The 26,345-nt window shown below is 42.0% G+C and overlaps 3 protein-coding genes across 3 annotated transcripts in view; 2 read left to right on the plus strand and 1 right to left on the minus strand.

The window, feature by feature from the left end:
* LOC137382648 (clustered mitochondria protein homolog) overlaps nucleotides 1-2,071 on the plus strand; it is a 99,854-nt gene extending 97,783 nt beyond the window's left edge. Inside the window, exon 26 of the mRNA XM_068054866.1 lies at nucleotides 596-2,071. Coding sequence (XP_067910967.1) covers nucleotides 596-830 — 235 coding nt within the window. The 3' untranslated portion in view covers nucleotides 831-2,071. The remainder of the gene's footprint in view (nucleotides 1-595) is intronic.
* On the minus strand, nucleotides 1,880-16,026 carry srrd (SRR1 domain containing). The gene is made up of 7 exons (XM_068054868.1): nucleotides 15,529-16,026; nucleotides 14,037-14,077; nucleotides 13,727-13,953; nucleotides 8,715-8,813; nucleotides 8,317-8,468; nucleotides 7,775-7,820; nucleotides 1,880-2,803 (listed from the first exon to the last, which is right to left on the minus strand). The coding sequence occupies exons 1-7, from the start codon at nucleotides 15,681-15,683 to the stop codon at nucleotides 2,600-2,602; spliced, it is 924 nt and encodes a 307-aa protein (XP_067910969.1). The 5' UTR covers nucleotides 15,684-16,026; the 3' UTR covers nucleotides 1,880-2,599.
* Nucleotides 16,027-16,127: 101 nt separating this feature from the next.
* Nucleotides 16,128-26,345, plus strand: part of tfip11 (tuftelin interacting protein 11) — a 30,525-nt gene continuing 20,307 nt past the window's right edge. Inside the window, exons 1-6 of the mRNA XM_068054869.1 lie at nucleotides 16,128-16,278; nucleotides 17,953-18,158; nucleotides 19,655-19,814; nucleotides 20,803-20,959; nucleotides 23,937-24,064; nucleotides 26,187-26,345. Coding sequence (XP_067910970.1) covers nucleotides 17,959-18,158; nucleotides 19,655-19,814; nucleotides 20,803-20,959; nucleotides 23,937-24,064; nucleotides 26,187-26,345 — 804 coding nt within the window. The 5' untranslated portion in view covers nucleotides 16,128-16,278; nucleotides 17,953-17,958. The remainder of the gene's footprint in view (nucleotides 16,279-17,952; nucleotides 18,159-19,654; nucleotides 19,815-20,802; nucleotides 20,960-23,936; nucleotides 24,065-26,186) is intronic.

Below are 26,345 nucleotides of genomic sequence, written 5' to 3' on the forward strand. Positions count from 1 at the left end.
GCAATTAAAAGTGCAAGTCTGTTTTCTACCTATTGTGAGGGAGGGTATGTGAGAGATTGATAACTAAAAGATACAAATCTATTTCAATCTGTGGCATTAATTACTTGCTAATATCTTTACAACTGATAGCTACTGTGTACAGCAATTGAAGCAAGTTCTTTTGAGGTGGCAGGATGAGAGGATGCAATGGAATCTGCATCACGGACCTCTGTTCAGTCAAAACAGGTCTGACCTAAGTACCAGAGCCATTCTTTGTCCTGTAAAGCATGAATCCCTCCTCTCTTCCTCAGATTTTAAGGGGTTTTGCTCTATCTGGCTCTTGAAGTATTTCTTCACAGTGCCAGATATTGCCAGACTGCGTATTGTCAGTGTGGGATATACACACTCTCTGCACCTTAATAGCAAGTGTCATGTCCATGGCTTGTTTTGATTCCTTTGGGAACTTTGTGTGGTGTAGTGTGTTTCTCTATTTCAATAGCCAACTGTGATAGTTCCCCCAATGCTCCTCTCATGACCCACCACATACTTCACCAGCAATGACTCACTGTCGCTTTTCCCACCTGCTCTCACTAGGTGCCTTTATTTTTCTTTGCAGAAAATCTGCCCTGGAAAAAGCAACGACAAGAATATGTCAACTAATTCAAGCAGAAATCCATGCATCTCAAAAACTGACCAATCCCCTCACTGATATTGGGATAGATGATCAGGTGGTCAATGGAACTACAGCCCCAGGTGAAATCATGAATGGTGCAGAGAATCTGGCTGAAGAAAACACAGCGATTAATAGCAAAAGAGAGACTGACTGTGTGCTATCAGGGGACTCTGCATAACTGTGTATGCCAGCAGTCGACAAGGAGACAGATTAAACTCCTTTCTAATGACATGAAACTGACACTAATGCCCACTTCTCAACACAGTCACTCATTTATATCCCAGACGTAGCTGGAGGGGTGGCTGTAAAATAAGGTCCCTCTAAATACAACATTCACACCATCAGCTGGCGTTTAGGGTGCATCACAAGGTGGGAACTGGGTTGTGTAATTGTATGACAATTGGAATACTTTTTAGTTCTTTTAAACTACTGGATGCAAAATCAGATTGTACTTTTGCTGTACCCGATTGGACGTAGTTATGAATTTGTGCAACCATGTGGCTGACAACTCCTTGCCCAATAGCTGTGAAATGTCAGAACATTGAAAAACAAATGTATAGAACATCCTATCCTTAATATACCCCTGTTGATTTTGATATAGCTATACCTCTCACTGTCACAGTTTCTGATGTGTCGAAGACTTGTCATTGTGTTGTTCTCAATTAGATCCCACATGATTTATCATAGCATGATAAAGCATACAGCAACATGGATGTGTGTTTCTGTGGGAGGGGAGATTACCTTACTATTGACAAAATTACCATCACTGAGCATGTTATATTTCTGGAGAAAGGTCAAATTCCGCTCTTAACTCTGCATGTGACAGGCTAAACTGGTTGTTTCCTGTCACTTTTTATACTCAAATGTTTTCTTTTATATTGAGGTTCTGAAAGTTTTCCAGGGTCACACACTGGTAAATTCCTGGTGAGTTTGGTAGACCAATGTGCTTTTCAGCTTTGACTAACTGCAAGGTCATTCAGCATCATAATAACCTGTAAGAGGTAGAAAAATCCACTGTCCAAGTCTTGCTTCTTTAAATTCAAACTAAGCCTGCCAAATGCATGCATCTGACCAGAACTTCAGACTTTCATTAACTCTCCAGGTGCTTGGTGCATTTTTAGTTCTCTTAACTTTCCCCTATGCAGAAAAAGGTTTTTTATTAATTCTTTCTATTTGATGGGCTCAATGGTTTCCTTCAGTGCTGTACTATTCTTTGATTCAAATACAAAATCAGAAAATCCATTGTTTGCATCTTATACGTCAAGAGGTTTTATTTTTGCTTTCGTTTTAGTGTTAGCCACTAATTCATGAATCAGGTGAATGCTTTTTGACCATGACAAATATTCTTTTGCTGTATGATGATAAGTTTTTCATGACTATTGTAATACTATAATCATTTACTTCAATAATAAAATGTGGACGCCATTTACTGTTTGCTTTTTAAAGAAAATTTGCTACCCATCAGCATAAAGGGGCTTTTGGCAAGCAAAGTTTGGGCAGCCCGGATGTCACATACCAGCAAGCAGATAAGTCATATGGTTGGGGGTTTGGCTGGGTCTGTGGGTGAGACGGGGAAAGAGGGCCTGGGCAGTAACGGCTGACTTTACTTGTTGGGCCTGGAGAAGAACTCCTGCATCACAAAGATAAGCATAAAACTTACCTGCTAGGGCCCCCGCATCTTCCACAGGTTGGCAGTTGCCCTACTCAGTATGCCATTAAAATGCTATTGGGGCCTGCAACCCACTGGTTAACATATAAATGAAGCTCTTGTCCAAGTTAGACAGGTGCCTGAGCCCCAGGGTAAAACAGCAGAGTTAAACTTTCTGCAGAGCCGCTCTATTTTAATTCTGTTACAGAGTAGAAATCAGCAGAGTTATAATTGGTGGCCATTTTTAAATCCATGGATACAAACTTTGAAACTTGTTTCACTCCTACATTTTCTCCCAGCTATGAAACTGAAGAGCATTTCATGTTCTGGATTATTTCCAAGTCCTCACACTCCTGGTATGTGGGTTCAGCAGCACCTTCCCACAGCTCTGTAGGCTGTGCATCAAGTTTTTTTCTGGGAAACAGATGAATGGAGGTGTCATTAAATACATCCATGTATCTACTGCTGGAGGGAAATGCTGCCTCTTCAATTACTCCCAATATCTGATGAGTATGTTAAGGGTCAAAATATGAAGGACAGAGTTTCTCGGTTCTGCCTTCAAAAGCAATGATTTATATATATCCTTAAGTCTTGTACATTGCATGCATTTCCTTTAACTGACAAACCCTGAGCCATCAGGGTTTACAGCACTGAAGTGAAGGTGGTCAGTTGGCCCATGTTGTGCTGACTTTCCTGCTGCAATCGAAATCTAATTCTACTGCCTAACTCCATCCCAATAGTTCTGGATCATCATCTGCTTCAAATATTCATCCAATCGCCCCATAACAAGATACCATGGTCTATGCCTCAATTACTCCCTGTGCAAAAAAATTCATAATCTGCATAATAAATCTTTTCTTAACCCCTCTCCTCCCTAGTTGAGTGACAATTTTAAGTTGACCAAACATCAAAATAAATGGTATGCCCCTATTCACCCATGATAATTTGAAAAACTTCTACCACCCATCTCTGCTCCATAGAAATTCTTCCAGTATCCCAAGTCTATCTTCTATATTTTCCCATCCTGGATATAATTCTGGTGAATTTCGGCTGCACTTTCAGCACTACTACCCATATTGCACATCCAGACTCACCATGAATAAGGCTGCAGGAGGTCGGTTAGTATACAAAATAGTGTATCCCCAACTATTACATAAGTTTCTAAATTCACTTGAAAAAGCCCTTCATAACACTCCTACAGGGGATGCAGAGATCAAGTGGGCCCACATCAGAGACGCCATCTATAATTCAGCCATGACCATCTATGGCAAACTTGAGAAGCAGAATGCAGACTGGTTTCAATCTCACTTTGAAGAGCTGGAACCTGTCATAGCTGCTAAGTACATTGCACTGTTCAACTACAAGAAAGCCCCCAGCCAGCTGACATCCGTAGCACTTAAAGTAGCCAGAGGCGCTGCACAAAGAACAGCCAGGCACTGTGCAAATGACTACTGGCAACACCTATGCAGTCGTATTCAGCTGGTCTCTGATACCGGAAACATCAGAGGAATGTATGATGGCACTAAGAGAGCTTTTGGGCCAACCATCAAGAAGGTCGCCCCCCCTCAAGTTTAAATCAGGGGACACGATCACTGACCAACGCAAGCAAATGGACTGCTGGGTGGAGCACTACCAAAAACTGTACTCCAGGGAAAATGTCACTGAGACTGCCCTCAATGCAGCCCAGTCTCTGTCAGACGTGGATGAGCTGGACGTACAGCCAACAAAATCAGAACTCAGTGATGCCAATGATTCTCTAGCCAGTGGAAAAGCCCCTGGAAAGGACGGCATTACCCCTCAAATAATCAAGACTGCCAAGCCTGCTATACTCTCAGTACTCCATGAACTGCTTTGCCTGTGCTGGGATGAGGGAGCAGTACCTCAGGACATGCGCGATGCCAATATCATCACCCTCTATAAGAACAAGGGTGACTGCAACAACTACCGTGGAATCTCCCTGCTCAGCATAGTGAGGAAAGTCTTCGCTCGAGTCATTTTAAACAGGCTCCAGAAGCTGGCTGAGCATGTCTACCCTGAGGCACAGTGTGGCTTTTGAGCAGAGAGATCCACCATTGACATGCTGTTCTCCCTTTACCAGCTACAGCAGAAATGACGCAAACAACAGATGCCCCTCTACGTTGCTTTCAATGATCTCACCAAAGCCTTTGACCTCGTCAGACGACTAGCAAAGATCGGATGTCCACCAAAGCTAAGTATCATCACCTCATTCTATGACAATATGAAAGACACAATTCAGCATAGCGGTGCCTCATCAGACCCCTTTCCTATCCTGAGTGGTGTGAAATAGGGCCGTGTTCTCGAACCTACACTGTTTGGGATCATCTTCTCCCTGCTGCTCTCACATGCGTTTAAGTCTTGAGAAGAAGGAATTTTCCTCCACACAAGATCAGATACGGAAGGTCCTTATCAGGGAACTCCTCTTTGCTGCTGATGCTGCATTAACATCCCACGCAGAAGAGTATCTGCAGAGACTCATTGACAGGATTGTGGCTGCCTGCAACGAATTTGGTCCATCAGCCTCAAGAAAATGAACATCATGGGACAGGACATCAGAAATGCTCCTTCCCTCAATATCGGTGACCACGCTCTGGAAGTGGTTCAAGAGTTCACCTACCTAGGCTCAATTATCACCAGTAACCAGTCCCTCGATGCAGAAATCAACAAGTGCATGGGAAAGGCATCCGCTGCTATGTCCAGACTGGCCAAGAGAGTGTGGGAAACTGGCGCACTGACACGAACACAAAAGTCTGAGTGTATCAAGCCTGTGTCCTCAGTACCTTGCTCTATGGCAGCGAGGCCTGGACAATGTATGTCAGCCAAGAGTGACGTCTCAATTTATTCCATCTTTGCTGCCTCCGGAGAATCCTTGGCATCAGAGGGCAGGACCGTATCTCCAACACAAAGCCCTCAAGGCGGGGCAACATCCCCAGCATATACACCCTACTGAGCCAACGGCGCTTGAGATGGCTTGGCCATGTGAGTCACATGGAAGCTGGCAGGATCCCCAAGGACACATTGTACAGCGAGCTCCTCACTGGTATCAGACCCACCGGCCGTCCATGTCTCCGCTTTAACGACATCTGCAAACGTGACATTGATCACAAGTCGTGGGAGTCAGTTGCCAGTGATTGCCAGAGCTGGTGGACAGCCGTAAAGGCGGGGCTAAACAGTGGCGAGTCGAAGAGACTGTTGGCAGAAAAAAAGACAGAAACGCAAGGAGAGAGCCAACTGTGTAACAGCCCCGAAAGCCAATTTCTATCTGCAGCACCTGTGGAAGAGTCTGTCACTCTGGAATTGGCCTTTATAGACACTCCAGGCGCTGCTTCACAAACCACTGACCACCTCCAGACGCTGACCCATTGTCTCGCGAGACAAGGAGGCCAAAGAAAGAAAGAGAAAGAAAGAAAGTATTGATGCATCTTTTTGATTGAATCTGTATTTGATAAATTATTTGCTTCAAACTGGATCAGAGTGCTGTGCTATTGGGGGCCATGTTCTAAGCACAAGTCAACGCTTAGCTCTCATACCTTCAGATAATGCAATTGCGGACCAGCAAAAGTCTGTAGGATTTAGCATAGGGATATATAGAATACAACAGCACAGAATCAGGTCATGTGGCCCAATGTGTCCACATCGACTCTTTCAAAGAGTAATCCAGTTAGTACCACTCCCCAGCTCACACCCTCGTCCCCGCAATTTGTTCTCCTTTAAGAATTTATCCCATTCCCTTTTGAAGGCTACTATTGAATTTGTATCCAACACTTTAGCAGGTGGTGCATTCCAAATCCTAACCAGTCGTTGGGTAAATAAGTTTTTCATCATGTTGCCTCTGGTTCTTTTGCCAATCACCTTAAATCCCTCTGGCTATCTGCCCTTCAGTCACATTGGACAGAGTTTCTCTTTATTTACTCTAAGCCCGTCATGATTTTAAACACCTATATGACACCTCTTAGCTTTCACTACTCTAACAGCTATATAAAATAACTCACGAAGATTACTGCGCATCTTATCTGGAGCAGCTGCAATGTGGCATAGATGCATCTTATACCCATGGTGAGGACATTTGAACAGAGCAGACATGGATAGCTCATGAGTTAAATTTAATGTCACAGCAGTTCCCTCACACAAGCACAGCTCAAATTTCCCCTCTCATGGGTAATCTGGGATACAAGGTTTGCATTGGTACAAAGAGAACACGTGATTCAGGAAAAGTGGTTTATAATGTCTAGTCAAAGCAATATTCTTTACTCAGTTGTGATGTTGCATCATTTCAGTTATCTTCATTGGTTGCAGTGGAAGTAATATTGTTGTGATATCTCCTATAGGAAAGTAGAATGAAAGGTTGGTCTCATTATGGATTTGTGGATGTGCCAGTCCAGTTTGAAGCACATAATTCAGCATCCACCAACTTATTCAACAGGATGCATCAATATGTAGACTAACATACCTCCAGCACCATTATTTATGGCGAGTCTGGGTGATATGGGTAGTAGCACAGAAAGTACAGCAGAGATTCACCAGAATTATATCCAGGATGGGAAACTATATGAAGATAGACCTGGGAATACTGGAAGAATTTCCACTGCAGCAGAGATGGCTAGTACAGGTTTTTCAAATTATCATGAGTGAATAGAAAAATACCATTTATTTTTATTGTGGGGTCATCAATTTATAACTGTCACTCAGCTAGTGAAGAGAGAGGTGAAGAAAAGCTTTGTTATGCAGAGTATTATGAATTTCTGCATTCTGCGTCCTGGCAATTCACAAGCTTGAATCTCATGGGACTACAGTTCAGGGCAACTTATCCCCAACACAACCCAGCTCCGCATAAAATAAGTCCGGGTGTTCCTACTAGTGCTAGTGGAGTGCTACAATTGGCCTCTCAAAAGTCCTTGGAATTGGGAATTGTGGTGGAAACAGAAAAATCAGCCTGCATTCCTGCCCCTGTTTGCTACCTGGTTAGCTGTGCTGGAAGGAAAATACATTAGGTGAGAACCAGATCAGATTTGGCTGTAATGGCCCCCCAGAGTCAAATATTCACAATTCACAGTTCCGATTCACTTTGAAAAGTGACCATTTTTATCAAGGTACTAAAGGACAACTACTGCTACCACCCTTGGTCTCTAACCTCTCTGTATAAAAGTCAGGAAGTTCAAGGGAAGGAACCAGGAGAGAAAAGTGAGCACTACTGATTCTAATGGGAGCTTTTTGGTAAATGTTCCCATTGTAGAATTCAGAAATCTCTGAATTTAAAAGCTATGTGTACAACAACAATGGGTGCCATCCGTGACAGAGCAGCTAATGAGAAAACTAGGAATGATGATAGGGGGCAGTGTTCATTCTGTGGACACTTGAGGTGTACAGGGGCTTTTGGACCAGGACTGGTTGCTACTAGTCCAATTTCAACTGCAATAACCTTCTTTGAATTGCTGATTGCAAACATGGAAGGATACGTGACTAATGTATGTGTAGTCCCTCTGCAGCACTCGGGCTGGTAATCTGCAATATATTTAAAAAAAAATTAAGACCAACCTTTTTGATAATCTCAAAATCATATTATCGTGTCTTTCAATACAAGTAACTTCTCTTCAGAAATACATCTAGGTGTTTCGTGAACCTATTTATAATATCCATTTTGTAACTTATTCCACAGCTCTGCTATTGTTTGGTTGAAAAGACTGCACTTGACTTCCTTTCTTATTCCAAATTCTTTGCTTGCATTTCAATCCTTCAGCTAGCCTGGATGAACTTTGTCAATTCCTCTTAAAAACTTAAATCAGATCACTTTTACAAAGAAAACTATTCCTTTATAATTTAAAATTCCAATTCTGAAAATATCTCCTCCCACAGTACCACTGTTTCATAAACCTCCCTCAGAGGGTTCAAAGCATAATTTGTCCTGATTTTCCTATTTTTCCCCCGTCCCTATTGTTATCCTACCACCCCTCTGATTTTTTTCAGTTTTGAAGGATGAACAGGAGCAGAATTTCCTTACCTCTCTTCGATCCCTTTAAAACTGTTTCCAACAAGAATGGTTTGGACGAGTTTTTGTGGTGACCAGTTTTTCCACAAGAGGTTGTTGTAGAGAGCTTTGCCACAATGGATCATGTAGAAGAGAGTTGGCCTTTCGATGGACCGCTTCCCTTCCTAATAGATGTTAAAAAGAAAATTTCCAATAACGTCACGGGATGCAAAAAAAAAATTGTGGACAAGGTGCAGTTTGCTACTGAAATTGTCACATGGCTCCATATGAAAAAATAGCTGTGATTAGAGGCTGAATTAAAAAGAATCTCCAGGAAGCTAAAACTGACAGAAATCCTTCATTTTTGTCAGACAGGCTTCGCCTGGAACATAACGAATGAATCAATAGACGTATGTGTCAGTGCCTTTCACCTCGTTTTCCTTGATTACCACCATCCCGCAGTCCTCCAAGAATCTCTTCTCCCATTCTGTAAATAGAGGATCAAAGAGAAGGCAGCCAGCTCGAGGGATCTGTTGGATACAAAAACATGAAATTTAAAACTTTACATGAAGTGAAATCACAACTTACTAAGGCAGCAAACTTAATGTGGCACCATGATTCTTGCTGAAATTGAAATATTAAATATTTACCATCTGTTCAGTTCTAATTGTACATGGCTATTGCAATGTGGTATAAGGCAGGCTACCTGCCTCTTTCTACCCCTCCCCTCAAAATGCAGTGAATTAATCATTTTAGCTTTTACTACCACAGAGATGGTCCAAGTGGAGACCAGTTGCATTCCATAAAATGGAAGTGAAGATCAGAGGGAGAGTGGCTCCAGGCTGCATTCATAAGAACATAAGAAATAGGAGCAGGAGTAGGCCGTTCAGCCCCTCGAGCCTGCCCCGCCATTCAATAAGATCATGGCTGATCTGTTCCAGGCCTCAACTCCTCTTTCAGGCCTGCTCTGCATAACCCTCGACTCCCCGAGATTTCAAAAATCTATCTACCTCCTCCTTAAATATGTTTAGTGACCTAACCTCCACAACCCTCTGAGATAGAGAATTCCAGAGATTCACCACCCTCTGAGAGAAGAAGTTCCTTTGCATCTCAGTTTTAAATGTGCGCCCCCTTATTCTGTAACTATGTCCCCTAGTTTGAGATTCCCCCACCAGTGGAAACATATTCTCAACATCTACCCTGTCAAGCCCCCTTAAAATCTTATATGTTTCAATAAGATCGCCCCTCATTCTTCTAAACTCCAATGAATAAAGGCCTAACCTGTTTAGTCGTTCTTGATAAGACAACCCCTTCATCCCAGGAATCAGCCTACTGAACCTTTTCTGAACTGCCTCCAATGCTAGCATAGCCTTCCTTAAATACAGGGCCAAAACTGTACGCAGTACTCCAGCTGTGGTCTCACCAACACCCTGTACAGTTGTAACAAGACTTCCCTATTTTTAAACTCTAACCTCCTAGCAATAAAGGCCAAAATTCTATTTGCCTTCCTAATTACTTGCTGCACCTGCATGCTAACTTTTTGTGTTTTATGTATAAGAACTGCAGTATTTTATAGTCTTTCTCCATCTAATTAATAATCTGCCTTTTTATTCTTCCTACCAAAGTGGATTACCTCACACTTTCCCACATTGAACTCCATCTGCCAAGTTTTTGCCCACTCACTTAACCTAACTATATCCCTTTTCAGATTCTTTGTGTCCTCATCACAACATGCCTTCCCACCTATTTTTGTATCGTCAGTAAATTTGGATACACTACACTCTGTCCCTTCCTACAAGTCATTAATATAGATAGTAAATAGTTGAGGCCCTAGGACCGATCCTTGTAGCACCCCACTAGTTACGGCTTTCCAACCTGAAAAAGACCCATTGATCCCAACTCTCTGTCTTCCTGTGTATTAACCAATCCTCAATGCATGCCAACACATTACCCCCAATACTCTGAGCTCCTGTTTTGTGCAATAACCTTTTATGTGGCACCTTATCGAACACCTTCTGAAAATCCAAATACACTACATTTACCGGTTCCCCTTTATCCACTCTGCTTGTTATATCCTCAAAGAACTCGAACAAATTTGTCAAACATGATTTCCCTTTCATAAAACCATATTGACTCTGTTTGATTGCTTTATGTTTTTCTAAATATCCTGCTATTTCTTCCTTAATAATGGACTCTAGCATTTTCCCAATGACAGATGTTAAGCTAACTGGTCTATAGTTTCCTGCTTTCTGTCTCCCTCCTTTCTTGAATAAGGGTGTCACATTAGCGGTTTTCCAATCCGCTGGCACCCTACCAGAATCCAGTGAGTTTTGATATATTATGACCAATGCCTCCACTATCTCTGCAGCCACTTCTTTTAAAACCCTTGGATGCAGGCCATCAGGTCCTGGCAACTTGTCTGCCTTTAGTCCCATAAGTTTGTCCAGCACCTTTTCCCTCATGATGGAAATTGTTACAAGTTCCTCCCTCCCATTTTCACTTTGCTCATCTATTATTGTTGGGATGTTTATATTGTCCTCCACCATGAAGACTGATGCAAAATATTGGTTTAAATTATCTGCTATTTCCCTGTTCCCTGTTATTAATTCCCCAGTCTCATCCTCTAAGGGTCCCACACTTACTTTAACTACTCTCTTCCTTTTTATATACCCGTAGAAGCTCTTACTGTTTGTTTTTATATTGCTTGCCAATTTACTCTCATAATCAATTTTCTCCCTCTTTATTAGTTTTTTCGTCATCCATTGCTGGTTTCTAAAAAATTCCCAATCCTCTGGCCTACCATTAGCTTTCTCCGCATTGTACGCCTTTGTTTTTGATTTGATACTCTCCTTAACTTCCTTTGTTATCCATGGGTGGTTCATCGTTCTCTTCGAGTCCTTCCTTCTGGCCAGAATAAATGTTTGCTGAGTGTTATGAAATATCTGCTTAAAAGTCTGCCAATGCTCATCTACTGACTTCCCCCGTAGTCTAATTTCCCAGTCCACTTTAGACAACTCTTTCCTCATACCTCTGTAATTGCCCTCGTTTAAGTTGAAGACACTGGTTTGAGATCCGAGTTACTCACCCTCAAATTGAATTTGAAATTCTACCCATGTTATGATCGCTTCCCCCTAGAGGATCTTTAACTACGAGATCTCTTATTAATCCTACCTCATTAAAAATTACCAAATCTAAAATACCCTGTTCCCAGGCAGACTCTGCAATGTATTGTTCTAAGAAACAATCCCTGATGCATTCTACAAATTCGTCTTCCATGCTACCCTTGCCAATTTGATTTGTCCAGTCTATATGCAGATTAAAATCACCCACGATAATTGCAGTGCCCTTCTTACACGCCTCTATTATTTCCTGATTAATATTTTGTCCTACAGAGAGGCAACTCCTCAGGGGCCTATAGACCACTCCCACCCGTGATTTCGTTCCCTTGCTATTCCTTATTTATACCCAAACTGATTCTACATCACGATCTATTACACCTATATCATTACTCACAACTGCACTGATCCCTTCCTTTAATAACAAAGCTACCCCACCTCCTTTTCCTTTCTGCCTATTCTTCCAGAATGTCGAATATCCTTGAACATTGAGATTCCAGTCCTGGTCATCCTGCAACCACGTCACAGTGATAGCTATCAAATCTATTCATTTATTTCTATCTATGCCATCAGCTCATCTATCTTGTTACAAATGCTACGAGCATTCAGATAAAGAGCCTTAAGCTTTGACTTTTTACCATTTTTACCCACTCTGGTTCTAATTTCTGCTGTACTCTTGTACTTGTATTCTCTGTCCCTTCCTGTCACTCTCTGATTAATGTATGCTCCTTCACTATCCTGCACCTCTGCTCTCTCGTTACTTTTCGACTTATTAAACTTCCCTTCAATTGAACCCTCCCCTCCCCCCCCCCCCCCCCCCCCCCCCCACTATTTAGTTTAAAGCCTTATCTACAGCCCTAGTTATACGATTCGCCAGGACACTGGTCCCAGCATGGTTCAAGTGCAGCCCATCCCAACGGAACAGCTCTCTTTTTCCAGTACTAGTGCCAGTGTCCCATGAATTGGAACCCATTTCTCCCACACCAATCTTTGAACCAGGCATTTACCTCTCTAATTTTCTTTACCCTATGCCAATTTGTACGTGTAGTAATCCGGAGATTATTACCTTTGTGGTTCTGCTTTTTAATTTAGCCTCGAGCTGCTCATAGTCCCTCAGCAGAACCTCTTTCCTAGTCCTACCTATGTCATTGTTACCTATGTGGACCACGACAACTGGATCCTTTCCCTCCCACTCCGAGTTTCTCTCTAGCCCAGAAGAGATGTCCTTAACCTTGGCGCCAGGTAGGCAACACAGCCTTCAGGACTCTCTATTTTTGCTGCAGAGAACAGTATCTATTCCCCTAACTATGCTATTCCCTATTACAACTACATTTCTTTTTTCTCCCTTGGTATTCACACAATACAAAAGCGTACAGCAAAAACCCGAAAGGAAGACTTGTGCATAAAAGCAAAATAATAATTTTAATTTTTGATTCCCAGGAAGTACTTCTGTGTCAGACATGAGTTGGATACAAAGTAAAGCTCCCCCTAAACTGTCCCAAAAAGGTGTCTCAATGCTACTCAACTCCCCCACAGCTTGCTTTATTTATTTATTTAGAGATACAGCCCTTCGGCCCACCGAGTCTGTGCCGACCAACAACCACCCATTTATACTAATCCTACATTAACCCCATATTCTCTACCACATCCCCACCATTCTCCTACCACCTACCTACACTAGGGGAAATTTACAATGGCCAATTTACCTATCAACCTGCAAGTCTTTGGAGGTGGGAGGAAACCCACGCAGACACAGGGAGAACTTGCAAACTCCGCACAGGCAGTACCCAGAACTGAACCCGGGTCGCTGGAGCTGTGAGGCTGCGGTGCTAACCACTGTGCCGCCCCTGATTTCAGAGACAGCATTATTGTGCACATTAATGACCCCAGTAGAAGAACTTTTGACATTTTTTATATGTTGTATTGATTGTTCAGGGTGGACAATCTGCAGTTTCCTACCGTCCTTTTATAACACTGCAGTAGACCTTTATCCTTCAAAATGTCACTGATTGGGCTCCATACAAACTTTATATAAAAGCACTAGGCAATAGATAAATGAGAAATGCACAGTGCAATAAATAGTGGGTCTAGCAAATTCACCACTGGGTCGAAGGACGGTTATTTACCTTCTCTATGGTGAAGCAGCATGTTTTTGCCCCAATGATAACAATGAGATCACAAACAGTTTTGACAAGTTAAGTTTAACCCTGTTTCTGCAACAATGAATCATGCAGCTTCTAAGCAATCAGGGATAATGCAGCCTGACATTACTCACTGGTCTCTTTCTTTCCCATGTACTGAGTACAGTGGTACCTGACTACCCTTACCTGTAGTGTCTCTAGCAGCAGGAACAGCAAGGCCAGCTGATAGCGAGATGATACAGAACTAGAAAAGTTTCCGATTCCATAACAGACCGAGTCGAGTGTAGTTTGACAATGGTCTACATAATCCTTTTTGCAGTCAAGCACCTCTGAAGCTCCCCCACCCAGGAAGGGGCCTATTGGAGATGCCTGTGGAGCTGTACGATATATATTCACAGCTCTTCGAATTGTTTCTGAAACAAATTGTCACAATGACCATCTGGAGAAAGCAGATTGAAACACTCAAGAATTTCAAATAGTTAATTTTCCAACTCACCAAGACAATCAGTCCAGAATTCTGAAATCCGTAGCTCCTCTCTGTAACAATGTTCAATGATCAGTTTCTACTCATAGGAAGCTATAGTTGTTTTGTACTGTTAAATTCACAGGGATAAAGCCTGTGAAGAGTAGTTCCAGTCTCATCCCCTGGATCTAACATACTAATGGGAAAGTCAAATGTCAACTTATTTTGAAAAGAATGAAAAATTCTGAGAATAACCTAAATGGAATTTAAGATACATTTAATCTCTTCCATAAATTACTAATTTGTATGCCTCATACTGGAAATGTGATTCAGTTAAAATGTTCAAAAATGTAACAGCAGAATTCCAATTCAACACAATATAGAGGGATGTGGGCGGGCCAGGAGGAAGGGTACAGACTAATCATATTTAGATGAACTTATAAACAGTCAGATGGATTGGACATCTGAATAATCTCCTCTTGTCCCTGTATCTTATGACCTCATCTGGTCGCAATGTAAACCAAAATGGCTTGTCTGATACACAGATCACAATGGCCATAAAAAGTAAAGTGTAAATGTCAAGATCTGTTCATTTTTACATCCCATGCCTTATTGAGCAGCGTGTTGTCTGCGTATGTAGCCCAGATTGGTGTACTTCCATTTTCAGAGGCTTTTTAAAGTTGAAACTTTATAAATTTTGCTCTTTGCTGTTCTGATCACTGATGCACAGTATCAATTAATGTATGTGTGTGCCCCCAATTCTCACATATTGCTGAATTCCTAATGTTATCTCTATTGCGGTGCTAATGAGGGGCTGGGTGGCGTAGTGGTAATGTCACCTGAACTAATAATCCAGAGACCCAGGATAATGCCTTGGGCACACAGGTTCAAATTCCACCATGGCAGCTGGTGGAATTTAATTTCAATTAATTAATAAAAATCTAAAATTGAAACCTGGTCTCACTAATGGATCTACAAAACTATTGTCGATTGTCCTTTATGGAAGGAAATCTGCTGTCCTTACATGGTCTGACCTACATGTGGCTCTCGACCCACAGCAATGTGGCTGACTCTTAACTGCCCTCTGAAATGACCGAACAAGCCACTCAGTTGTCAAGGGTGATTAGGGAATGGGCAACAAATGCTGGCCTTGCCAGCAACACACACACCCCACAAAAGAATAAAAAAAGAGGGGGTTAAAGTCCACCAGAACCATGTATCCTTCAGCCACTCCATAACAGTGCCAGGAAGTTAGTTCTGACAGAGGCGAGGATAATTTTTTTCTCTCAGAGGGTTGTTAGTCTGTGGAATTCTCAGAGCAGTGGAGTCAGGGTCATTGAATATTTTTAAGGTTGAGTTAGATTCTTGATTGACAACGGAGGCAAATGGGATAAGAGGTAGACAGGAAAGTAAGGTTGAGGCCACAACCAGATCAGCCATGATCTTATCAAATGACGGAAGGGCCAAAAGGCCTACTCCTGCTCCTAATTCACATGTATATTTGTAAAAAGAAAAGTGAACTTACACTGTCTCTTTTATTTTCTGTTGGATTCTCTTCCCTTCAGCCACACTCAGAAACTCTACCTCATGTGGAATGTCTCTGACATTTTCTCTCCTTTTCTTTATTCCCTTCTTCTTGCTGATTGTTTTCCATTCCCTTTCTACTGGGCATGCACACATCTCTCTTCCTTTGTGACCACTAATTCAGATCAAAATAAAATTTAAAAACTGCATTCTTTCTGTTTGTGTCTATGTTGTTGGTAAGGAAGCTAATCCTTGAGCTCTGAACCACTGCCAGGCTCCAGGGGAGAAGTTTTGAGTTTATGGGTTCACAGTTTGCAGGTCGTGAAGGATAAAACTTTTCTTCAACAAAATGAAAATGGAAAAAGGGATCAGATCCATCAACCTCTGTGAAAAGAAAGCGGCTTCACTTTAAATGAACCTCCTCTCTCTCCCTCCCTCAGATCTAAGCCTGGCAATGGCTGAGCGCTTCCTGCTTATTTAATGTCTGATTTCCTCTCAATTCGACCTCTCAGAGGGCGGGGTCACAGTGCCACGCGGTGAACCGTCCGCCGGAAACACTCCCTCCCTCACATTAACCCGCAATCCCAGGCCGGAACTTTTGTGCAGGGCTGGGGTTTTCCACTGGCGGAACCTCGCGCCCGGCACGTACAGGATGGTGGCGGTGCTTTCACGTATAGTTTCATGAAAATCGATTTTAATCGGCTCCGGGATCGAGATAAACAGCGGCTTTGGGGTTGAGTGGACGAGTGTGGTGAGTCCCGACAGCTCTGTTGCTGTTTTCTTTAAAGTTGATTCTATTGGAAGATTTCTGAACCACACGGGCAGCTCGGGTTCCATTCAGGTGGAGACCCACTCTCACCCCGACCCCGTCCACAATCCCGCTCCCAGTCCCGACCCCCCACTCCCGCTAGGCCCGTGCCCGCCCCATCCTCAACCTGTGATCACCCCACACGTTGCCCGACCTATGATCACCTCACTCTTTCCAGGTATTTCTGGTTATGATCAGGAACAGGATCCCTCAATAATCCTGGAGTTATTAAGATTAATGACCTCAGTGCAGTCCTCAAATAGAACTTGAGACCTTTCTGGTCTGCATAGCTCTGTAACTAAATGCCTTTACCAGATCCAGGGATTGTTTTGGGATACATTTTAGTGACGGAATTGTAGAGTTCAAGTAAATTGCCCCGATGGGCTTGAGAACTGAGTGATTGCACAGACACCTGTGGTATGGAGAGGATCCACTCCCTAACAGTCTGTCTATTCTGCTGTTTCACTGTAGGCCAAACAGCAATATGATTTATGCAGTGAATTTGACAAGTGCTGAGTTGTTTCAGCTGTCATTCTTCAACTGAGGCAATAAAGCAAATGCCTGTTTGGCTGTTCCTGTGATTAAAATGGATGTAAAAAATCTTATGACACTGTTATAAATTTGCCTTAAATATTCCCTCATGTGTTGTGTGATCATGGCCATTCCTGTAAGTGGCCCAAATGTGTTAAGTTTAGGAGTGTGGCCATCTTGCCCAATACATTAGCATTACCTTGGGGTCTAACAGTGGCCCCTTTTGATTTGAAATTAATATCATCTCTCTCTCATGTGCCATCTCCAACCTTTTTTAAAACAGACTGAAATACTTGATGGGACAAGGCTAGTTAGAAGTCATTAACCTGCTTTGTTTCAAGTAAACATACAGGGGAACAGTTAACACAAATTACACTTAACTCGATTTCATTTCCCCTCCCTCCTCAAAGACATGGGGTAAAAATAATAAACCCTTTCCGTTCTGTGGGCTGGGTGACTTGCTTTTGGCATTGCCCTTTTTTCTAGGCTATTTGTAACCCCAGGCCTATACCTTGTGCACTCTTGTTAAAAGCCTGACTGCCCATGTGTCCGTTTGTCCTTTTCCCTGAGTGTTTCCAGCAAGGGGATTATAAAATGCAGTTGCGAGTGGACTTTCCTTCAATTCATACTGGACGTGCTCTGGTAATAGTACTCCTCGCAACTCCTAAACAAGGGCGCCTGTGGTTAAAAAGAATCAGTGAAACTTAATAAATATCAGGAAATGAAAGACATTAGGTTGATTGGCATTTAAAACAAGAAGAAAGACCACATCTCTTGTTGAAATGCTTCAACGAAACCAAATTATGAACCGATCTCTCTGCCTCAGATGTTGCATGATCAGCATTGCATTTCTAGCAATTTGTTTTATTTCATATTCCAGTCGTTGATGTATTTTTAAAAATTTTTTTTCATAAATATTGGCTGTAGTTTTGAGTACCAAAAAAATGATCAGTTTCTGGATTCAAATATCACAGCAAAAGGGAAGTTTGAGCTGAAGTCGGTAGATTTGAATGTGCAAGTGTTTATTGTGATGAAATTCTGTTACCACCATGCTTATTGTTGCCCTGTTCTTTTATTATTTTGCAGGCCAAAATGTCAATGTCACATCTGTATGGGAAGGACAAAGATGACGATGAGGTGGAGATGGAGCGGTTTGAGATTTCAGATTGGGACTTGGAAAACGAGTTCAACCCAGACCGTGTGCGTCACCGACAAACAAAGGAGGATGCGATTTATGGCATTTGGGCTGAAAATGACTCTGATGATGAGAGGCCAAGCTTTGGAGGAAAACGGTAATCCAGTGCATTGTATGTAGTAACTGCAGACACTTAATTCTCCATGAGTGATGAGATCTGGCTTTTCTTTTCTCCTCTTGCTTCTGGCTCCTGAAGGAAATGAATATTCCAGGGTGCTGTTTTATGGGGACCATCACTTTTCTGCTTACTTGAATAAGTGGCTGTTCCTCCATGTTTGATCTTAGACAGTGAAGGCTGGCAGGATTCTTGTATTTGCTCATCTTGACACAGCCTAAGATTACACCTGTGTTCAATAAGCACAAATTAGTGATCAAACCTCAGACTTTCTTGGAATTTGTGGCTCAGTTACTGACTGTCCGAACTAGATGAGCCATTAGGAGAGTTCTAAACCTCCTGATTTATCAGACAACTTAATTATACAATAATATAAAAGCAAAATACGGCAGATGCTGGAAATTTGAAATAAAAAGAGGAAGTGCTGGAAATACTCAGCAGGTCTGGCAGCATCTGTGGAGAGAGAAGCAGAGTTGTTATTTCATCAGAACTGATGGGTTACAGAACTCCATCCACAGATGCTGCCTGACCTGCTGAGTATTTCCAGCGCTTTCTGTTTTTATTAACTGATTTATACACCTCAGCTTCCTTCCTGAGTTGCATTGATACACTCAGATACCCCGCTGTGTAAGAAATGAATGCAATTGCTCCAGTCCTGGTTTAGATCAGTTAACTTAGCCAGGGCAGCATTAGGGACACATTTTTCAATTTCTCATTTGTTTGGTTATTTTGTTACCTCTTGGATTCTGCTGTCCATTTTTTGCACTGTTTTCTTGTTAAAAAGCTATCCAGCTAATCTGTTTCAGACCTCCTTTCATTCTACTTTGTAACCAGCTACCTATGGGTTGAAGCATCATATTGATTGGACTATCATTTATTTCTTTACAGTAGTTTGCCAATGTTTGTTGGGAGCCAGGCTCGCCATTTTTCTTTCTGGCCAAAATTAAAAGCTGGCCATGTGGAGAACTTTGGGTGCAAGGTTGTGCTCTACCACTCAGTGGCACTGATTGTCACTGTGGCAGTATAATTTGTCAGTGGAACTGTGGACTATGGTATGTGTAGAGAGCCAGCAGTCATGATGGCGTTTGTCACTGGTGAGGACCATAAGATCTTAGTAATCCACCTGTAACAGCTCATGGACTTTTGACAACTGTCTAACTCAATGAGCAGGTATGTTGGAATAAATGATATCTAGATGTCCATTCATTGTTCAAAATGTACTGGTCCTCAGCAACCCTTTAGACGGATGTAGTTGCAGCATAGCTAATTATTCAGAAGTTCAATCTTTTGGGAACTGGCAGTATTTATGTGAGATTCCTGTGTGTTTCCTATCTTGATTTCCTTGTGTGCTTATCTCCGGATGCCTGCTAGCTGTACATTGGAGTTAAGGAACTGCAGTTAGATTTTTCAATTCAGCTGCACAATAACTTTGTTGCTGTACCTAAATAAACTTGATGGTCTCTCTGCTCTTTACACAGTTCTAAAGATTACACCACTCCAGTTAATTTCATCAGTGCTGGAATCCGTCGACCTGTGGCTGAGGAAAATGAGGAAGAGAAGGACTCTGATGGCTCTGTAGAAGAAAAAGTTAAACGAGAAGAGTTTTCAAAAGAATTTGCGCCAAAGAAACTGAAAACTGTAGGTATTCAGTGAAGAATCTGGGTTTGACCCTGGACAGCTATGATTGAATGTTGAATTGTCAAAAGACATGATAGAAATGATGGGTAGCCAACATCCTGTGGCTCAAGGCAGGAGGATTCAGTAATATTTCCAGCAATGGTTTTATGTTATTGAAACATTTACATTTGGGGAAACGACATTTTTAAAGGACTAGGAAAATTTCACATCAAATTCTGTGAATTTTGAGCATGTTCGTTGAGATGTGCCATTGGAATTTGTTTTTCTCCTGCCCTGATAACTCTGTGCAGATATGCTATTTTTACAGAGGCCTAGGGTAAGTATAAATGGACAAGAAAGTTATACCATGTAATGCATAATGTATTGTGTTTTTATGGTAACATTTCACATCTAAATTACTTACTGTTCAGTTGACTTCAGTCAGGAGAGATGGGCTGATTAGAGAACCTGTGCCTTGATTTATTTAAGTTCAAAAAGAATGATTTTGTTTACAAGAAAAGTATTCAGTGGTCTCTTAAAAATCAAAAAGTATATTTAGTCAGATTACAACAGTATTTCAGGTTGTTTTCCCAAAATCAAATAAGTTTAAGAAGTTTTTTGAGACAAAGTTTCACGTGAAAACTTTTGTCAACAGTTCGTTTGCATCAAAGAAATGGTAACACCACTTGTACTTTATTTGTTTTTATAGAGAATCTGGAAACTGTTATTGTTTACTGCTATAGTTATGCATCCTGACGAGCTATTTATCCAGCTGCAGTGGTTGAATACAATGTTAAATACATACTTTCCAGGAACCAAACAAATGATCTCTGGGCATTACCTTTTATACTTCCCAGATTCTTTTAGTGGAGATCTGTATTCCTTTCCTACTTCCAATGGTTCTTCTCACCCGTCCACCCCTCCATAAAGACACATTGCTGACTGACTGACTGCTCCTCCAGATATGGTTCAAAGATGTCAGTTTTTCTTTAATAATTTTCTTTCACAGGGTGGCTTTTTCAAATCTAGTTCAAAAGGATTCACAGGAGGACATCGGACAAACCAGGAAATTGGCACCTGGGAAAAACACACCAAAGGGATCGGACAGAAACTGCTGCAGAAGATGGGTTACGTACCTGGCAGAGGTCTTGGGAAGAACGCACAAGGTACAGTTACAGAATCTTTATTGGTAATGTAGAATTGGTTACTTACAGAAAATCATTATTAATGATAGTTATTGAGTTAATTGGTAAAACTTGGCAAGAGCTGTACCCATCCTTCCAGCTGCTATGCAGGTCCCTATGCATGAAAGTGCTATTCTTCTGATGAATACTGGTGCTCTGGCGAAGAGAGGAATAATTACGCAATGGAATATTTTGTACTGATGAATACCCATTCAGGAATGACAATCTTTGCCATTTTAAATAAATGGATGACAATTGGGCTGATTCTAATACAGTTGGCTGATCCTCAATGTCAGCTTTACACTCTGTTGGCAAGTTGAAAATCTTTGACCCAGAGAGTCCATCAGCTTATGTCTGCAATCAGTCGAAATGTGTGGATGTGTTTGTAGTGATCAGTTTCTAGAATTGTTAGGCACAGCAAGAGAAGGCAGCTACTTTGGGGCTGGATTAGAAACTGGGTTAGCCGTGGACCTCTGATCTCTGGGACCTGGGATTGAATCCAGCCTTTACTGTTGGGATAAAAGTCTCCACTGTCTGCTGGTTGTGAGGGTTCTATGTGAAATGTGTGTGGGCAGGAGGATTTTTGTTAGATAAAGATGTCAAAGGATATGGAGCAAAGGCTGGGAAATAGAATTGAGATACAGATCAACCAGGAATGTAAGCTAGCTAGAAACAAAGGTGGACTGTAAAAGCTTCTTTCAGTATGTGAAAAAGAAACAATTATGAAAACAAAGATGAATGTGGGTCCATTGCAGGCGGAGACAGGAGAGTTTGTGGTGGAGAATGAGGAAATGGTCGCGAGACTAACCAATTACTTTGTCTGTCTTCACGGAAGAGAACATAGAAAATCTCCTAGTAATACTAGGGAACCAAGGGCCTTATAAAAATGAGGAACTGAAAGTAATTTGTATCAATAAAGAGGTAGTACTCAAAATTAATTAGATTGAAAGTTGATAAATCCCCTGGACCAGATGAGCTACATCAGAGCATTGAAGGAGGTGGCTGTAGTGATAGTGGATGCATTGATGGTTATCTTTCAAAATTCTATAGATTCTGGAACGGTTCTTGTCGACTGGAAAGTAGCAAATGTAATCCTACTATTTAAGAAGGGAGCGAAAGAGAAAACGGAGAACTACAGACCTGCTAGTTTGACGTTAGTGGTAGGGAAATCGTGAGAATCTATGAGATGAAATAACTGGACACTTGGAAAATAACGATATGATTGGGTAGAGTCAACATGGATTTATGAAAAGGAAATCATGTTTGACAAACCTGTTGGAGTTTTTTGAGGATGTTACTTGTAACATAAATAATGGAGAACTAGTGGATGTGGTGCATTTGGATTTTCAGAAGGCTTTTGCTAAGGTCCCACACAGGAGATTCGTAAACAAAATTAGAGCACCTGGGATTGGGGGTAATATACTGAGATGGATTGAGAATTGGTTAAAAGACAGAAAGCACAGAGTAGGACTAAACAGGTCATTCTCAGGATGGCAGGCTGTTACCAGTGGGGTACCGCAAAGATCAGTGCTTGGGCCACAGCTGTTTGCAATCTATATAAATGACTTGGATAATGAGGACCAATTATAATATTTCCAAATTTGCGGATGACAAAACTAGGAGGGAATGTACGTTGCAAGGAGGATGCAGGGAGGCTTCATGGGGATTTGGACAGGCTAAGTGAATGGGCAAGAACATGGCAGGTGGAATATAATGTAAATAAGTGTGAAGTGATCCACTTTGGTACAAAAAACAGAAAGGCAGAGTATTTCTTGTCATGCTGGGCCCCACTTGCCAAGAATGAGGCACATTAATTTTGTCATGAACGTTGATTTTAAACTGTTACTGAAGTGAAGAAAGGACTTGCTTTTAAAAAAAAATGTTGCCAGATCTTGGCTAGAAAGACATTTGCAAATTAACAGACAGTGCTTGGAAAGGACAAAGGACCATTCCCTGACACATTCAACCCACAATGAACTTTTGATCACCATTACAAAATTCTTATAGGGTAGATGTGGATAGGATGTTTTCTGTGGCTGGTGAATCTAGAACAAGAGGACACAGTCTTAGAATAAGGGGCAGACCATTTAAGACTGAAATGAAGAGGAATTTCTTTACTCAGAGTGGTGAATGTGTGGAATTCTCTACCCAAAGGCCTGTGGAAGTTCAATCATTGAGTATGTTCAAGACAGAAATCGATGGATTTCTGAATACTAATGACATCAAGGGATATGGGGGTAGTGGTGAAAAATGGCGTAGAGGTAGATGATCAGCCATGATCTGTTTGAATGGTGGAACAGGTTCAATGGGCCGAATGGCCTACTCCTGCACCTATTTCCTATGATCTTCTTGAATGTTTGAACAGGCTTGTGGCGCAGAATGGCCTACTCTTCCTATGCCCTGACTGAGCTACCTTAAAGTTGGTGGCAGGCAGTGGGTAATAGTGAGCATAGATAGCAGTACATGGTTACAATCTGCAAGCCCCACATGAGGAAGATTTGTGTTTCAATGAAAAGCAGGGTGAAGTTTCTGTGAATTTGTTTTGTTGAAAATAAACCAAGTTCTGGAAGAATCTTTGAATTAATTTATGAACACAGGAATCCCTTACAAACTTTCCTATCTGGGAACCAGAATGTGATGTGTTGGGCAGCCATGAGAAATCTATTCAACATCTAGTACATGTGTAACATGCTTCTTCAAATACATAATTTTGACCATATACTGGTTACTCTTATGCTTCCATTGATTTGTCCCTGCAACCGTCGCAGACACCCACCCTGCCCCGCCAACAAATCTAACCTTGTATCCTTCACTGTGCATCCTAAACAAGTTGCCTTCTTTAGTATAACAAATCCATAGTTTCATCAGCTCCAAACCATCCCATTCCATCTTTTGCCCCAGTTTGTGTATTTCAGAGTTGAGTAGTCATGTTGGTAATATTATTTCTAATGCTTTGCAGGAATTGTGGCACCCATTGAGGCAAAGATGAGAAAGGGAAAAGGAGCAATTGGTGCTTATGGCTCTGAACGAACAGAACAGTCACTGAAGGATTTTCCCATTGTTGACTCTGATGAAGACGCTGATGAGGTTTGGAACGACAAAACTCTTGGCCTTGTGTTGTACGCATCACCCCCATCTTTTTCCCTTTTCTACCCCTCCTCTGAAGGTGCTGTTGTAGATGTTAATTTCAAGCCTGATCTTGCCTCCATTCATACACATGTATTTCTGAGCAAGGGTCAGTGGAAAGCAATTAGGATAAGAGACTCTGAATAATTATTTCCCTTGTGCCACCCCTCATCTGCTCCTGGCCCCAGCCCAGAAGCATGGAGGACCAGTTGTAGTGTTTCTGCAGCTTCCTTACCTGAGAATCAAACTTCTTTTGGTCTGTATGCTTATTGCTACACTGGTGAGTAAAGGAACTACTGGTAATGGGATACAGCCCAACAATTACTTGAATTTACATGGCACCTTCAATAAACCGTCCCAAGGCACTTCACAGCAACATTATAAAGCAAAGTTGGACACTCGTGGGGTACTGAAGAAATACAAGGGCAGGTGACCAAAGGTTTGGTCAAAGAAGTAGGTTTTAAGGAACATCTTAAAGAAGGAAAGAGAGCTGGAGAGGTTTAGGGAGGGAATTCCAGAATTGCGGGCCTTGGCAGCTGAAGGCACAGTCAGCAATAGAAACATAGAAAATAGGAGCAGGAGTAGGCCATTCGGCCCTTCGAGCCTTCTCCGCCATTCGTTATGATCATGGCTGATCATCCAACTCAATAGCCTGTTCCCGCTTTCGCCCCATATCCTTTGATCCCTTTAGATCCAAGAGCTATATCTTGAAAACATACAATGTTTTAGCCTCAACTGCTTTCTGTGGTAGTGAATTCCACAGGCTCACCACTCTCTGGGTGAAGAAATTTCTCCTCATCTCAGTCCTGAAAGGTTTACCCCGTATCCTTAGACTATGACCCCTGGTTCTGGACTCCCCCACCATCGGGAAACATCCTTCCTGCATCTACCCTGTCAAGTCCTGTTAGAATTTTATAGGTTTCTGTGAGATCCCCCCTCACTCCTCTGAATTCCAGCGAATATAAACTTAACCAACTCAATCTCTCCTCATAGGTCAGTCCCACCATCCCAGGAATCAGTGTGGTAAACCTTTGCTGCACTCTCTCTATAGTGGAGCAGCTAAAATCGGAGATGCTCAAGAGGCCAGAATTAGAGGATCTTGGAGAGTTGTGGGTCTGGAGGAGATTACAAAGATGGGGAGGGAGTAAGGCAATGGAGAGATTTGAAAACACGGATGAACATTTTAAAATTGAGGAGTTGCTTAACTGGAAGCCAGTGTAGGTCTGCGCACACAGGGCTGATGGGTGAATGGGACAATGTGAGTAAGGACATCGGCAGCAGAGTTTTGGATGACCTCATATTTACAGAGTGTAGAATGTGGAGGCTGACTAGGAGTGCATTGGAGTAGCACTTCCATTAATATTGGCAGTTGGGCCAACGTGTCATCCATTTCGCAATAAAGAAACTTTAGCTGGTAGATTGGGAGAAAATAGTTGGAGCAATGTCTTCCCAGATGCCCATTTATTGCAATCTGATTACTGAATGACATTCATATCTGCTTCCAGAAACCAGAGCTCAAACTATCTGCTGAAAGGCAAAGAGTGGGAGTAGAAACCCTACATGAGAGGAGTTGTGTTATCCCTGTAACTTTGCCTGCAAAATTCATCCTTCTCTTTTCAAGAAGGATTATGCACTGCTGAGTGTCAAGACCTGTACTGTGTTTTGAGACGGTGGAAGTTATTTTCTTTCCTCTGCCAAAAGAAAAACTTGCATTCATATAGTGCTTTTCACAACCTCAGGATGGCCAAAGAACTTTACAGCCAGTGAAGTATCTCTGAATAGTAATTGCTGTTGTGATATAGGAAATGCAGCGCCAATTTGCGCACAGACGAGAGCATTGACTGTCAACCTGCACCCGGGCTTCTGCCAGTGTCAGTTTGACATACCTTCCTCCCCCGCACCCCGTCCCAGTTTGATTGAGCCACTGCTTAGTGCCTGCTCCCTGGATGAATGTGGGAGTTCATTGAGTTGGGCTTCATATGAGTGGATCTCTGAGGTTAATGACAGTTGAAAGCCTGTTTTAAAGTCTGTAAATAATCAAGGGTAGTCAGTACCCAATGACTAATTAACCTTTTGTGTTCAGGAGTTTCAAAAGGAGATGAGCCAGTGGCGGAAGGATCCTGCAGGTGGGAAGAAGAAACCCAAGTATACCTTCAAGACTGTGGAGGAGCTTAAGGCGAAGGGAGCAACCAGTCTGGGCAGGAAAATGGCTACCCCACAGACTGAACTCTCACAAGTCAAG

This window comes from Heterodontus francisci, chromosome 23 (assembly GCF_036365525.1).
Source record: "Heterodontus francisci isolate sHetFra1 chromosome 23, sHetFra1.hap1, whole genome shotgun sequence".
Classification (NCBI taxonomy): Eukaryota; Metazoa; Chordata; class Chondrichthyes; order Heterodontiformes; family Heterodontidae; genus Heterodontus; species Heterodontus francisci.

Excerpts from the sequence above, each read along its gene's own strand:
- srrd (XM_068054868.1), bottom strand. The coding sequence starts at position 15,683 with ATGTGTGCATGCCCAGTAGAAAGGGAATGGAAAACAATCAGCAAGAAG. Across the intron at positions 8,469-8,714 it reads TGGTAATCAAGGAAAACGAG|GAAGGGAAGCGGTCCATCGA; the intron begins GTGAAAGGCACT and ends AACATCTATTAG. Across the intron at positions 7,821-8,316 it reads TTTAAAGGGATCGAAGAGAG|ATTACCAGCCCGAGTGCTGC; the intron begins GTAAGGAAATTC and ends AATATATTGCAG.